General features: G+C 32.1%; 1 protein-coding gene across 4 annotated transcripts; it reads left to right on the top strand.

The window, feature by feature from the left end:
• Positions 1–4581: 4581 nt before the first annotated feature.
• Positions 4582–13570, top strand: LOC105360102 (transcriptional repressor CTCF). Of its 4 annotated transcripts, none has more exons than XM_011496894.1 (12): positions 4582–4761; positions 7274–7441; positions 7660–7877; positions 8018–8546; positions 9092–9228; positions 9322–9472; positions 9856–9997; positions 10846–11118; positions 12163–12299; positions 12563–12717; positions 12849–13067; positions 13341–13570. In XM_011496894.1, the coding sequence occupies exons 2-12, from the start codon at positions 7315–7317 to the stop codon at positions 13392–13394; spliced, it is 2142 nt and encodes a 713-aa protein (XP_011495196.1). In that variant the 5' UTR covers positions 4582–4761; positions 7274–7314; the 3' UTR covers positions 13395–13570. The 4 variants fall into 4 exon arrangements, with proteins under 4 accessions (XP_011495196.1, XP_011495193.1, XP_011495194.1 ...); XM_011496891.1 differs by having other exon boundaries at positions 12539–12717; XM_011496892.1 differs by lacking the exon at positions 4582–4761 and adding an exon at positions 5003–5107 and having other exon boundaries at positions 12539–12717.
• Positions 13571–13778: the final 208 nt, after the last annotated feature.

Below are 13778 nucleotides of genomic sequence, written 5' to 3'. Positions count from 1 at the left end.
ATTAAGTAGGCAAAACATTGCTGAATTACCTTATTTCAATTCGACTTGTGAAATTGAGAAAGTGTGAACTGACCTTGAAGTTATTCAAAAAAGGCGATGCCATTATGTACGGTCGAGCGCATGAATTATGACGAATCCGCATAAACTTGAAAGAAAAAAGCGATACAACATAGTAACGCGACAATAGTCGTGGATATGCATTGCTCTAATAATTCAAAAATATTTTAACTTTTATTTATAAAACGCATAAATTGTAAATATAACGAATTGTAAAGAAAGCCATTGAAATATTTCTATTGAAAATCATCATTACTAGATACTTTTTTTTTGCTGTATATATATATATATATATATATATATATATTTTGTTATATAATTATATAATTTTAGATCGATTTATTGTTCATAAATAAAAGAAACATTATTGACGATTACTTGCTAATAATTCATCATACGTAAGATTTAGATCGTTGATGAACTTCGCCACAATTTTCCAATAAAATGGCAATACATGTAAAATTAAAAACAATGTCGATCAATTCTAGAACATTTATGGACATTATTCAGCAAAAGAGAGACGGATCAAGTTCTCAATTTTAATTAACCATGGCATAGCCAAGTGTTAACTACTTTTAATGCCATAGAAAGAATAAATAGACATTATTATTATTATTAATATGTTTTATTATTACAGTAAATTTTTAATTATATCTTTAATTTTATAAAAAAAATTTTATAAAAAATATATACCTTTATCTATAAATGTAAAAATTACGAATTAACATGTTTTTAATACATTAACAGTCACAAATAATTCTAACAAAAAATTTTGGAACACATGATTTATCATAAAAGATATCTACTCTAGTTAATTTTATTTAATAAATAGTACTATTGACGATTAAATATTATACTATATACACTTGTTAATTGTGCACATGTAAGGGTATAAAATAAACATTATCAATCAATTAAACGATTATAATTACAAAATTATGTTTAAAAATTGTAGTTTACCATAAATATATCAAGAATATTTATATTATAAAACCTTTGGGTATTCATTAGACGACGAAGAAATTCAAAATTGAACGTCATTGCTCCAAATTAAATTATGTATTATTATAAATCGTTACATTGTAGGTAAGGTAATAATAATAATAATAATACACTTATTGTAGTATACATTTTATTACCTATAACCGAAAATAGTATATGGACATTAATAAATAGTTATAGTTTTTAAACATCTAAGTATATATGAGTTGAAAGATGAATCCAAGTCTCGTATTAAAATTAGCACATTTATTCTATCTCTCTTTCTCTTCCCTCTATACATACATTCTTCAAATTACTAGTTTTAAATACATTTAAAAATTTTAATTTTACGTGTACTTAAAATCTAATATATATATATATATATACACACACATATATGAAGAAATATTTCTTATTTATAAAAAAAAATTTTTTTAATATTCTTTTTACAGTCGATATTGACTAAAAAAATATCATTAACAAAGACATTCATCACAATAACATTTTTTTACATTAAAATAAAATTAAGTGGTTATCGTAATGTTTAATTGAACACAAGTATTAGTCAAATTTAATACTATGAATACACTTTTATTGAAATTTACGATACCATATTGTTTAAATACTCGAAAAAAAAAAGAAAAAGGAATTTCATTATTCGTTGTTAATTTGTAAGTAAATGTAGTTTATTGAATATTAAAATAAGGAGTGAAGTAAAAGAAAGTTGAATTCAAGGCTTGAAAGAAAATGAAAATTTAAATGAACTAATAATTACTTTTGTAAAAATTTTATTTAACTAAATTTATCTAAATATCGTACATATATTAATTTGGATTTACGAATGCTTTGTCATTCTACCCTTTTTCTTTATTGTTATTATTATTATTATCTTTTTAAATAACACGAATTTCTACTTAGTGAAAAGAGAAAACTTAATTAAAATAACATCCAAAAAAAAAGTTACAATATTACAAATGAAGAAAGTCATAGAATTACAAAATGTAACTGAATAACTCATCAGAATTTTGTTAAAAGCATTCTGACATTTTAGAAACAACTAATAACTTTATATGCTTAATTATGGATTGCCATTATTATTATTATTATTAATAATAATAATAATAATAATAATAATAAAATGTGAGAACTGTCAAGTGAAACTGTCGTTACAACAAGGTGTGTGTGTGTGAGAGAGACGTGGTATGGATGTACGATTATAAAGTAGTTTACTTTATAGATAGTCAGCGCTAGATTTTAAATGCCAAAACAAATTTGGAATAATTCCTTATAGTTAATGTACGTTAATGGTTAAGAGGCTGTTCCTAATTTCTGGGCGCTTGGTTCGTAATTCTTATGACCCGCGCCGCATGGAAATACTTGGACAAATTGCTCCGCTGGAAGGACAGTCGGTTGGGTCGAATGGTTGCCCATGAAAACTGTTTGGCGCGAAAGAAGTAGGGATAACGTTCGCGCGTCTTTCTCGAATTAGCGTTTGGCCGCAATGTCCCTGTCTGCTTTATTTCGGCGGCACTTGCACATCTCTTGCTAGATACGAAATAATTTAATTTTTCTGAAAATCTGAATGCCGATGTTTCTCTGCCAATGAAAAACGTGAATTTGCATACGTTTTGTTGCGCAAGATCTTTTCCCTAACCAGAATTTTTTATAACTAATGAGATGTATATGAATGAAAAAAAGGGCTAGAAACAAATGTATAATTAATTAGTATATTTAAAATATGCAATATTCAAAAAGTAAAGTGTTTAAAAAAAAAAAAAAAAAAAAAAAAAAAAAAAAAAAAATACTCAATCGACGAATTTCTCGTTCATAATTGTACGGTATTATGCACAAGTAACCTGTTATAATTACAATAATATAATTTAAATATTAATCAAGTCGAGAAATTTGAAAATTATTATAATAATCCCATCTGCCCCCAAACTGTTTTCTTTTTCTTTTTTTTTTTCTTAAATCAATATGATATTAAGATGGGTAGGAAAAGACGTTAAGACATAAAACTTAATGTAAATAGAGAGAATTTGAATTTTTATTCTTCTGCATATTGTTTGTGAAAAATTTATTGTCAACCGACTCGTTGTACAATGCTGCCATCTATACGCCAAAGACGAACTACGCGTTCCTCGGGATTCGAAATAAAATGTTTGGAAACTTTTTAAGCCTCACACCTATGAATGTGAACATGTAGGCGCCATTTGCTATTTCGTGTATAAGCGCGCGAATTGCATTGGAAAAGAAAATGTCGACGTATGTCACCGAGGTTTGGCCATTTACGTAGCCGAGTGCATGATAACCGTATAAATAACCTGTATTTAATGCGTAATCGATCGTAATTTATATACGTCACGAGTATTATTAACGGAATAGCCGGGAAGGTGTAATTTTTGAAGAAATAAAGGATTAGAGGGGATGCCTATATTTGTATTTTCTTCCCGACAATTTGGTCAACGGACAGAGTCAATCACATAATAACGATTATTGCTCCCGTAACAAAAATTATCGTAAACTTATATTACTACACTACTACTACTGCTAATATTACTATTTACTATACTACTATTAATATTACTACTAGCACTACTATTAACACTGCTCTCTGCTTCCATTGATATTATGTCATTATTATTATTTTTTTAAACCATTCGTGGGCATTTTACGATTATTCGACGTTAAATGAGAACGATAATCGAAAGTAATTTGATTAACGAATGAATCTTCGACGCGATAAGGAGTATTTTTCTTAAAGATAAGCTTACACAATTTCCGAATTAATTAAAGTTGATAAATCACTGGTTACCGAGAGACTTATTCCCAGTATTTCAAAACAAAACACAACAACTCGTTTCTCGTTAGGGTCACCTTTATGGTGCGAATGGTTGTTGTAAATGCGAGATGCTGCGTAGCCGTTAATGTGACCAAATTTGAACTAAGAATAAAGGGGATTGTAAGTGGTGAGCGGAGCGGAGCGTTTGTAAATCGTAGGATTTGTATGAAAATATCGTTGGCCTAGAGGTGCGTTGGTAATGCGCAGTAGGAAGAAGCGCGAAATAATAGAGTGAGCGAGCTAGTGAGCTAGTGGCAGGAGAGCGAGAAAGCGAGAGAGCGTGACCGACGTGACGTGATGTGACGTGACGTGCGACGGGGAACGAGTATAGGAGGAGAGGCCGCGAGAGACTCTACGAGCGAATGAGCGAGAGAGAGAGTGAGAGAGAGTGAGAGAGAGAGAGAGAGAGAGAGAGAGAGAGATAGACGGAACTCGTATGCTACTACAAAAGCTCCAATATACAACGCCCTCACGCGAACGATAATCCAAGTTTGCCGTACGCAAGCAGCAGCAGCAGCAGCAGCGCAGCAGCAGCAGCAGCGAAAAAGAAAGAGAAAGGGAGAAAAAGAGGCCCTGTGTGTGACCCAAGTGCACACATTCGAGAGGCGCCCTCCCGAATTCACATACACACGCAATCACACGCACACACACACACACACACACTCGCGCGAGCGCGCGCGCGCGCATACGCACACGCACGTAAAAACGGTTTTCACGTACACAGAGAGGCGCGTATCCATAAGTCGCGACGTCTACAAAAAGACGCGAGCGTCTCCTCGGCACGTACCCCGACGTCCGCCCAAGTAGGCGAAAAAGCCCGTCGTCACGGCGGAGGCACAGCAGAAGAACGGACGCGTTGGCATGCGTCACATACATACATGGTGAGTACAAGAGCACGGCGGCGGCAGCGGCGGCGGCAACGGCAGCGGCGGCGACGGCGTGCCTTTAGCCTTTAGATAAACTACTTTAACGTGGTCCGCGTGTGCGTGCACTAGCAGCGGGGACTGGCGGAGACAAGCGCTCGGCTCCGTCTAGCGCACCTTCGTCGTGTGCATCGCGATCGCGATCGCGGCAGCAGCAGCAGCAGCAGCAGCAGCAGCAGCGACAACGACAGCGACAGAAGCAGCAGCAGCAGCAGCAGCAGCGGCAGCAACGGTAGCAGCAGCAGCAACAGCAGCAGCAGCGGCAACTCGAGCTTGGCTCTCCATATTGATGACAGCGCCGACGGTGATAATTTTCTGAAATTTTTGTCGCTTAATGCCCCCTGTGTCCTGATGCCGAAAGCAGAACGCCCGAGCTCCCTCTCGGCCGACAGAATGCGCCTCCTCCAGGTGCACTGACCCATTATCCCGCGGTCGTCCGATCTTCGAACTCGCGAGCCTCGGTTCCCGGAACGAGGACGCCGCCACCGCCACCGCCGCTGCCGCCGCCGTCACCGTCACCGTCACCGTCATCGTCACCGCCATCGCCGCTGCCGCCGTCGCCGTCGCCGTCGCCGTAGCCAGCACCGTCGAAGGCCCTCGAGGCCATTGCAATTCGCGTACTCGCGTTGCCCGGAGTCATGGCGTCCGGACGTTACTCTTCGTCTGCCGCATTATCCTCTTCCATCGGACCGTTGCGCCCCGTCCGTCCCGACCTGGTGACTTTCACGGGGCTCACGAACATGCGGGAGTCGGGATGATTATTCGATGCTAACGGACTCGACCCGCCAATGATACCTTGTACAGCTGCGTAAGCCGAGACTTGTCAGGGGGACTGACTTGAGTCACGAATATATAGCGGCGAATTCGCTGATGATAGTCCTCCCTTCGTTGTTGTCTGTTGTTGTTGTCTGTTGTTGCTGTTGCTGTTGCTGTTGTTCACGTTATTATTATTTCTCTCTCTCTCTCTCTCTCTCTCTCTCTTCTCTTTTCTTTTCTTTTCATTTTTTTTTTTTTTTTTTGTTGTTTTTGTTGTCGTTCTCATTACCCTCCTACGGTTTACCAACTTCTTCATCATACTTTTACGAAAAGTGTTTGCCATTACCGCGACCTGCTCGACTGCCTGTTGTATTATTACCTTACCTCTTGTCACGATTTCCAATTATTTCATTAATGTGCTGCTGTTTGTGCATGATTGATTGGTCACTTGAGCGAATGGACGATGGAGGCTTGCATTTAAATATCACTTCTTCGCTCGATTCCTCGATTAAAAGCTGCAAAATGCCAATTGATAATTCTGCAAAGTGCCTGGCTAGTGCTTTTCAAACTGCACAAGTTTTTAAGGGTGACAAGAATAGTACATCTGGTATTGGTCATTTTTTCAACTTTTGACAATAATCTATCTCTATGCCAACATAAAATAATAGTTTAAATTATGTTTGATTGACATAATTTAACATTACATTGACCTGGCCCACAACAATACCCATTATCAATATTCAATTTTTATGCATATATGCATGCATATATATATATATATATATATATATACACACACACACACATACACGCATACACTATGACGACCGTAAGCACATCATATATATATGAATACACATATGCATATTTATGTGCATATGCATACGTATATATTTATTGTGTGCGTGTATATATATATATATAAATAAATATATATTTATGGGTGCCTGTGTGCTTTCGTGCCTTGGCACGCGCTCGCGCGTGCGTCTGTGTTTGTTCATTTATTTATTTACTTATTTCTTCATTCCGATAATGCATGCTAATCAAAGTACTTAATAATTTACATTTACAAAATTACCACTTATGTAATATTATTAGCAATGTTTAATGTAAAACGAAAACAGTTCGAAAATTTGATATTATGCTCCACTATACAATTACAAAATTTTACAGTAAAGCTACATTCAAATGAGAATAATATCGTTGCACCGACTACAGCCTATACAATTTCACAATAGATATATTAAAAATATAATATATTATTATATAATGTATTAAGAAACATTAAGAAATCAAATTTATTGAATTTGTGTCTCTAATATCGAGTACCTCTAACGACAAGTTACTAGTATTAATTATTATATTTCATTTATTGAATTGTTTCCTGTTCAAAATCCATATATATCCATGTATAAGCGACTATGTCAACACACATGCAAATGTACTTTCTGCGCTAGTAAATAAAGGAACTAATAAATGTGTATATAAGTATATATAAATTAATACAATTTTATAATACCCTTTGTGCGCGTAGACATGCGTTTGTATATGTATATTCTCTTGCATGTGCATACCCAAACACACTGAACGTGCACAGTTTTACATATGATTTGAGGCACAAAGAAAGTAATTTGATAATAATCAATAAAGCCACAAAACAATTAGGAATCAAATTCATAAATAAATATGTATTAATTAGTATTTTATATTTTAGATTGATATATATTAAAGAAATCACAAATTAATGTTGTGACCATGTCAAACGTAACAACTATAAAATTGGAGGGCAACCAGGAGTCAGTGACAGAAATACAGACGTACCTTGAATCGTTTAACAAAGAAATTGAAGGTGGTCAAGGGGAACAGTTACAGCATGTACAATGTAAGTATGACAAAACATAAAAAATTAATAAATCACTATTACTGGGTCGATAATTGGGTTTTGTTTTTTAGTATAATATTATTTTATTTTTGTGCGAGTTGTTTTGTGTCCGTGCTAATATTATTGATTATAAGTGTAGGATTAGGTCACAAATGCAAAACTTACGCATTAAATATTAATTAACGACTTTATAATAATTCTTTCTCTATATTTATCAGTACAACAAGTAGAAGGACTTACGGGAGAAGATGGTGGAACATATTTTGTTGATCAAACAGGCCAGTATTATTATCAAGCTAACGGAGATGACACACCTGTTTTAACTCAGGTACAGATACAAGAAGTAAGCGAAGGCGATGGGCAAATTGAAGAAGCTAGTAATGAAAATCAATATCAAGAAATTGAAGAGCTCGAACAAGTTGATGCAGAAAATCATGTAATATATATATATATATATATTCTTTTAAGTTACATTAAAATTTATCCATATTTATAAAGAAATATAAAAGTTACATTAAAATATAATGGCCATAAATCATCCAAAGACATTGAAATGTATTGTTTAATTTGTCCCAGGTACAAACAACGGAGAACATTGGTAATCAAATGGTCCTCAATTCAGGTGAAGCTTATCAAACAGTAACGATCGTGCCATCGGACTCAAATCCTGGAGAAGTAAGTTACGTATTAATAGTACAACAACCAGAGGCTGAGAGTAAAACTGAGAACAAGACGGAAAATGAGAATGGTGAAGGTGAAGACGGTGAACAGGACTTAACAGTGTATGACTTTGAGGATAACGAGGATAATGAGGCAGCCGTAGAATCCGAAGTTGAGGATGATAAAACGAAAATCATTAAATTCATCCCTAAGAAATCACAGACTGTCACTCAAGCCCACATGTGTAACTATTGCAACTATACAAGCCCCAAACGTTACCTATTATCTCGACACATGAAGTCACACTCGGAAGAGAGACCTCATAAGTGCAGTGTTTGTGAAAGAGGCTTCAAAACTTTAGCTTCGCTCCAAAATCATGTCAATACCCATACAGGAACTAAGCCCCATCATTGTAAATTTTGTGACAGTGCATTCACTACTTCAGGTAAAATCATTAATAAAGATGTTTTATTATCAAGTCTAATAATGTTTAAATTCTCTTTATGTCTATAAATTAGCATTCTTGTGTATATATATATATATATATATATATATATATATATATTATATCAATTAAAAATTTGTTTAATTAATTATGTAATGCTTATCAATTTTTTAAGATTTCACACTTTTACAGAATAATCTATCTGGTTATTCTATTTACACGATATTCTAAATAAGTAAGAATTTCATTTTAGATTGTTTTAATATTATTTTAAATATTTGTTAATATTGAATGTAAAAAATAATATTTCCCACCGTTACATTATCATATACCTGTTATAATTATAAATTGTTATGTAACGTCATGTGAAACCAAACAAACTCTCTAACTTTATAGGTATATTTTTGACATTTACTTAAAAAATCTTTTGTTTAAATTACTTTAATTGCATCAATAATTTTGCATAGAGTCACTTATAATGTTTACTATTATGTTTATTGAGAAAATGTGACAAAGATTGTAATAATTAATATTAATAATTTTAGGCGAGCTTGTGAGACATGTTAGATATAGACATACTCATGAAAAACCTCACAAGTGCCACGAGTGTGATTATGCATCTGTTGAGTTGTCGAAGCTCAAACGACATATAAGATGTCACACTGGAGAACGGCCATATCAAGTATGTTTAATCAATTGCTACATTGATTACCATTAAGAGATACTGAAAATTTATATTTGTTTACATTCTGTAAAATTACACGATTTCTTTTAGTGCCCACATTGTACATATGCGAGTCCTGATACATTTAAATTAAAACGTCATTTACGTATACACACTGGTGAAAAACCGTACGAATGTGATATTTGCAATGCAAGATTTACTCAATCCAATAGTTTGAAGGCGCATAAGCTTGTCCATAATGGTCAGTAAATATTGAAAATATATTCTAATAGATGGTAATCTTGTTAGACAAAAAACAAAAACAAAAACAAAAAAAATTAAATACACAATTGAGTCTTGTAAAAAATCTAAAACAATAAATTATTATAATGGTATTATTATACTTAAAGATATTTTTTAAATAATTGATATTATAATAATAAATCGTTATTTTACATATAATTAATGAAATGTTAATACATTTGGTAAGCTTGGAAAAACTGATATCAATAAATATTTCATTTTATTCGTTGATAAAAATTGTCTTTATAGAGATTATTTTTATTTCTCTCTTTTAATAACTTGAAAGACAGAAGGATTATATTTATTTAATTGAAAATGGTTCTCTTGTTTGTTATTAAATAGTTGGAGATAAACCGGTGTTTCAATGTGAACTATGTCCAACAACGTGCGGCAGAAAAACAGATCTAAGAATTCATGTACAAAAATTACATACTTCTGATAAGCCATTAAAGTGTAAACGATGTGGTAAAACATTCCCTGATAGGTAAGTTATTGTTACGACAATTAAAAATTTTAGCAATCGTTTCGTTTACTTCTTTCTTCATATTATTAATGCTAATGACAATTTTTATTTCATGAATATAAGACTCTGTTAATAATAGAATTAATGATTAAATTAATAACGATTAATACTTATTTCATATAAATGCATATCTCGTGTCATTTATTACCCTAAGATAAACTCTGTAAATTAAATTAATATCCAAGGCTTAATGCTTTGTTTGTTAGTCGATTTATTAAGCATAAGCTTAAAAAGTATGTCACAGAGTGAAAATAAAATTTTATTATAACTTTAAGAGATGTCGGAAATTGGGTGCTGTTAAATTGTAATTCTTAATTATATAGGAATATTAACAAGTTTAGTAAAGCTTGAATTTATTAATAATTTAAATATTATAAATAAACATTGAAATTGAAAATAATTGTGAAATTTACGTAGAATTTTTTTGCGAGGCATATATTTTTCAAATGGAATTGTTTTCAATGTTTCCTTATATCCAATATCCCCGATACTTCTAATATTGGCCAGAGTACAGTTGGATTAAAATTTTTTTTTTAATCAAAGCAATTTACAGGACAGTCTCTTATGTGTTAGAATAATCAATGAGCCTCGTAGTTGTGCACTAATTACATAAAACACACACCCACCCACATAATATATATATATATATATATATATATATATATATATATAACAATGGATTGCAAATAAAAGCATAAAAATCATTTTTCCTTCTCTTTTCAAAGACTTCTTGTAATTGAAGTAGATGTTTAATTTGTTAATTAAGCTTATGAGAGTGGTTTACTATTTTGCTATTGTAACATTTTTAGGTACAGTTATAAATTGCACAGTAAAACACACGAAGGCGAAAAATGTTACAAGTGCGATCTATGTCCTTACGCTTCGATATCAGCGCGTCATTTAGAAAGTCACATGCTCATTCACACGGATCAAAAGCCTTATCAGTGTGACCATTGTTACCAGTCCTTCAGGCAAAAACAACTCTTAAAGAGACATTGCAATCTTTATCATAATCCCTCTTATGTTCCGCCGGCACCACAAGAGAAGACTCACCAATGTCCAGAATGTGAAAGACCATTTAGGTATGTTTATCGAGTTACCTTTATATCGAGCTAATTTAGAATCGGAGAGTAATATCTAAGGTTTCGATTCGATATAAAAGCTGACTATACTTTGTGAATTGTGGCTGTTAGATATTATCTTTTGCATCATGATGTCCCATGTGAATGTTCAATTATAACAAAATAGAATGATTGTGCATCCAATTAAGTCTTTTTCACTTATAAAATAATATTATGATATATAAAAATATTCACCGTGCAGTAATGTAGATTAGAAAAAGAATATCGTTAAAAAAGGAAAAATTCTTTGTTTATCTTGATACATATTATTAATTTAGTTCAACTTTAATGCTAATCTAATATTTATAATTTTGAATTCAATTGTACAATTAAAAATACTAATACCTCCGATATCCTCTTAAATACAAAGTTATGTATTACGTAGTCTTCAAAATTCTTTAAATACTCTGATATAAATTCAAAATTTTACAGTCAAATCAACAATCTATCAAAATTTAAATAAAATTTTGGTTTCTTTCGTAATTTTTGACGGTTTAGTTTACAAGTATCGCAAGCAATTGCTGTACATTTTATATTGAAACGACACATTACTATTAAATAAATGTTATTGCTAATATATACGCTATATAGAGAATTTTTACTTGAATAAAATAATATGTTTATACAAGTACAAGACGTAAGTTTCAATCGAGACTCATTAGCAAACTCAAAAATTAATTTTTATATAATAGTTTGATTCGCTGCCTAATATATTAATTTAAAAATAAAAGTCTGCTTTATTTTTGCTATATTTAATATTATTCCTTACAAAAATCATTTGTAATTTATACTTGCATGCACAGTGGCACTACATTTGTCAGAAATAATAATAACAAAAATTCACGGTGCATTTAAATATTGCAACTTTTGTATATATGACAAAAAAATTTCCATCAATTGTCTATTATAATTTAAAATCGATCGATAAACACAATTTTGATAATAATATTGATATTTATTGGTTAGAACATGCTTAGAATCAAGTGTTTGATTATTACTTATTAGGCACAAAGGAAATCTTATTCGTCACATGGCTGTTCACGATCCCGAATCATCGTTGCAAGAAAAACAACAGGCCCTTAAAATAGGAAGACAAAAGAAAATTCAGATCATCGATGGACAAAGAGTGGAGATAATGACAGGTATGCACATTCACACCCACACCCACACCCACACCCATACACACACCCACTCACGTACGACACGCACACAAGCACACACGCATATACATATTTTAAGGTTTTCAAATGATATTTATTCATTATATGCTGTTGAATTCAGTATTTATTTATGTGTGGAATATTTGAAGTACTTATTACAGAACGCTTACGATATGATCTGTGGTTAGATCATTGACTAATGTGTTGTGTCAAATGAACAGGTGATATAGCTTCTAAACTTAAAGGTTATGATGAAGACGATGAAGAGGAGGAGGAAGAGGAGGAGGAAGAGGAAGAGGAGGAAGAGGAGGAAGACATGATGGCTGTCGAAGGAAGCGATGGACAACAGTACGTTGTTCTAGAAGTTATTCAACTACCGGATAACCAATCATCGGAACAAGTAATTACATCTTTTTCAATAATGATTCGACTAAATCATATTGAATTTTAAAAGATATTAATAATATTTGAAGTATATATAGTACTAAGTTCTTGGACGAATATTATTAATTGTTATTTTACATTTACTAGATGGCAGTTGTAGCAAGCGAAGATGGAGATCTCGTAATGCAGGATCCACTTAGTCAGGAAAGTGGCATTGTTACTGAAGGTGGAGATGAATTGATAGAACAAGAAGAAGCTGAAGAAATCGTAGGAACATTAAAACTCGAAGTACCGATTAATAAAAATACACATGCAAGTGATTCCAAACTACAAAAAGACATGGAAACGTGTTTTGGGTTTGACGAGGTAAGTTTTCATAAAATATTCATATATTTAAATTCTTGTCAAAGTCAGGAAATAAATTTATGACTAAATATAATTATTTATTAATATTAAGTAAAATTTAAAGACATTTTATTGGTTGAAAACTTCAATATCTATAAAATTTATGATTTTATCAAGACACAGTGTATTTTATAAATAATCCGTACTAGTTATGAGTTATATAATATTTACTTTTCACATTTTATTTATCTATTGTTACTAGATTGTAGTTTTAATATTGATTTTTTATTGTAGGAAGAAGACGAAGAGGAAAGTGGAGATATACCAATACTACAAGGTATTTCGTAATGACAACATTGCTGAAAGAATAGTACCTTTGTGTAATAGTTAAATAATTTTCACTTTAATGAAATATGTGTTTGGTGATTTTAAGGAGAACTGTCAAAGAATTAAAAGTCTTATGATTATTGGCTGAATTATTTTCTTTTTTTTTCTTTTTTTTTCTTTTTTTTCCCCTGAAGAATATATCACAACATCAATGAAAATTTCTCTTAATTTACTATGAAAAAGGTTTTTATCGAATTACTATTTAAATCAATAAGCTTATACAACGATCTTCGTGTAATTACTTGATAAATTACGTACACTTTAAGATAATAAATCTCTTGATTTGAATATTCAAAAAAAAAAAAAAAACCGTATCCATATTTATATTTATGTAACTGAACGTGG

This window comes from Ceratosolen solmsi, unplaced genomic scaffold (genome assembly GCF_000503995.2).
Source record: "Ceratosolen solmsi marchali unplaced genomic scaffold, CerSol_1.0 scaffold13, whole genome shotgun sequence".
Classification (NCBI taxonomy): Eukaryota; Metazoa; Arthropoda; class Insecta; order Hymenoptera; family Agaonidae; genus Ceratosolen; species Ceratosolen solmsi.
The sequence above is the reverse complement of the archived record's forward strand: the minus strand, read 5'-3'. Positions and strand labels throughout refer to the sequence as shown.

What these genes read in the sequence shown, in the direction of transcription:
- LOC105360102 (XM_011496891.1), top strand. Translation starts at nt 7,315, where the DNA reads ATGTCAAACGTAACAACTATAAAATTGGAGGGCAACCAGGAGTCAGTG. An exon ending in CAGTGCATTCACTACTTCAG is followed by an intron (nt 8,547 to 9,091) that starts GTAAAATCATTA and finishes TAATAATTTTAG; the next exon opens with GCGAGCTTGTGAGACATGTT. An exon ending in GCATAAGCTTGTCCATAATG is followed by an intron (nt 9,473 to 9,855) that starts GTCAGTAAATAT and finishes GTTATTAAATAG; the next exon opens with TTGGAGATAAACCGGTGTTT.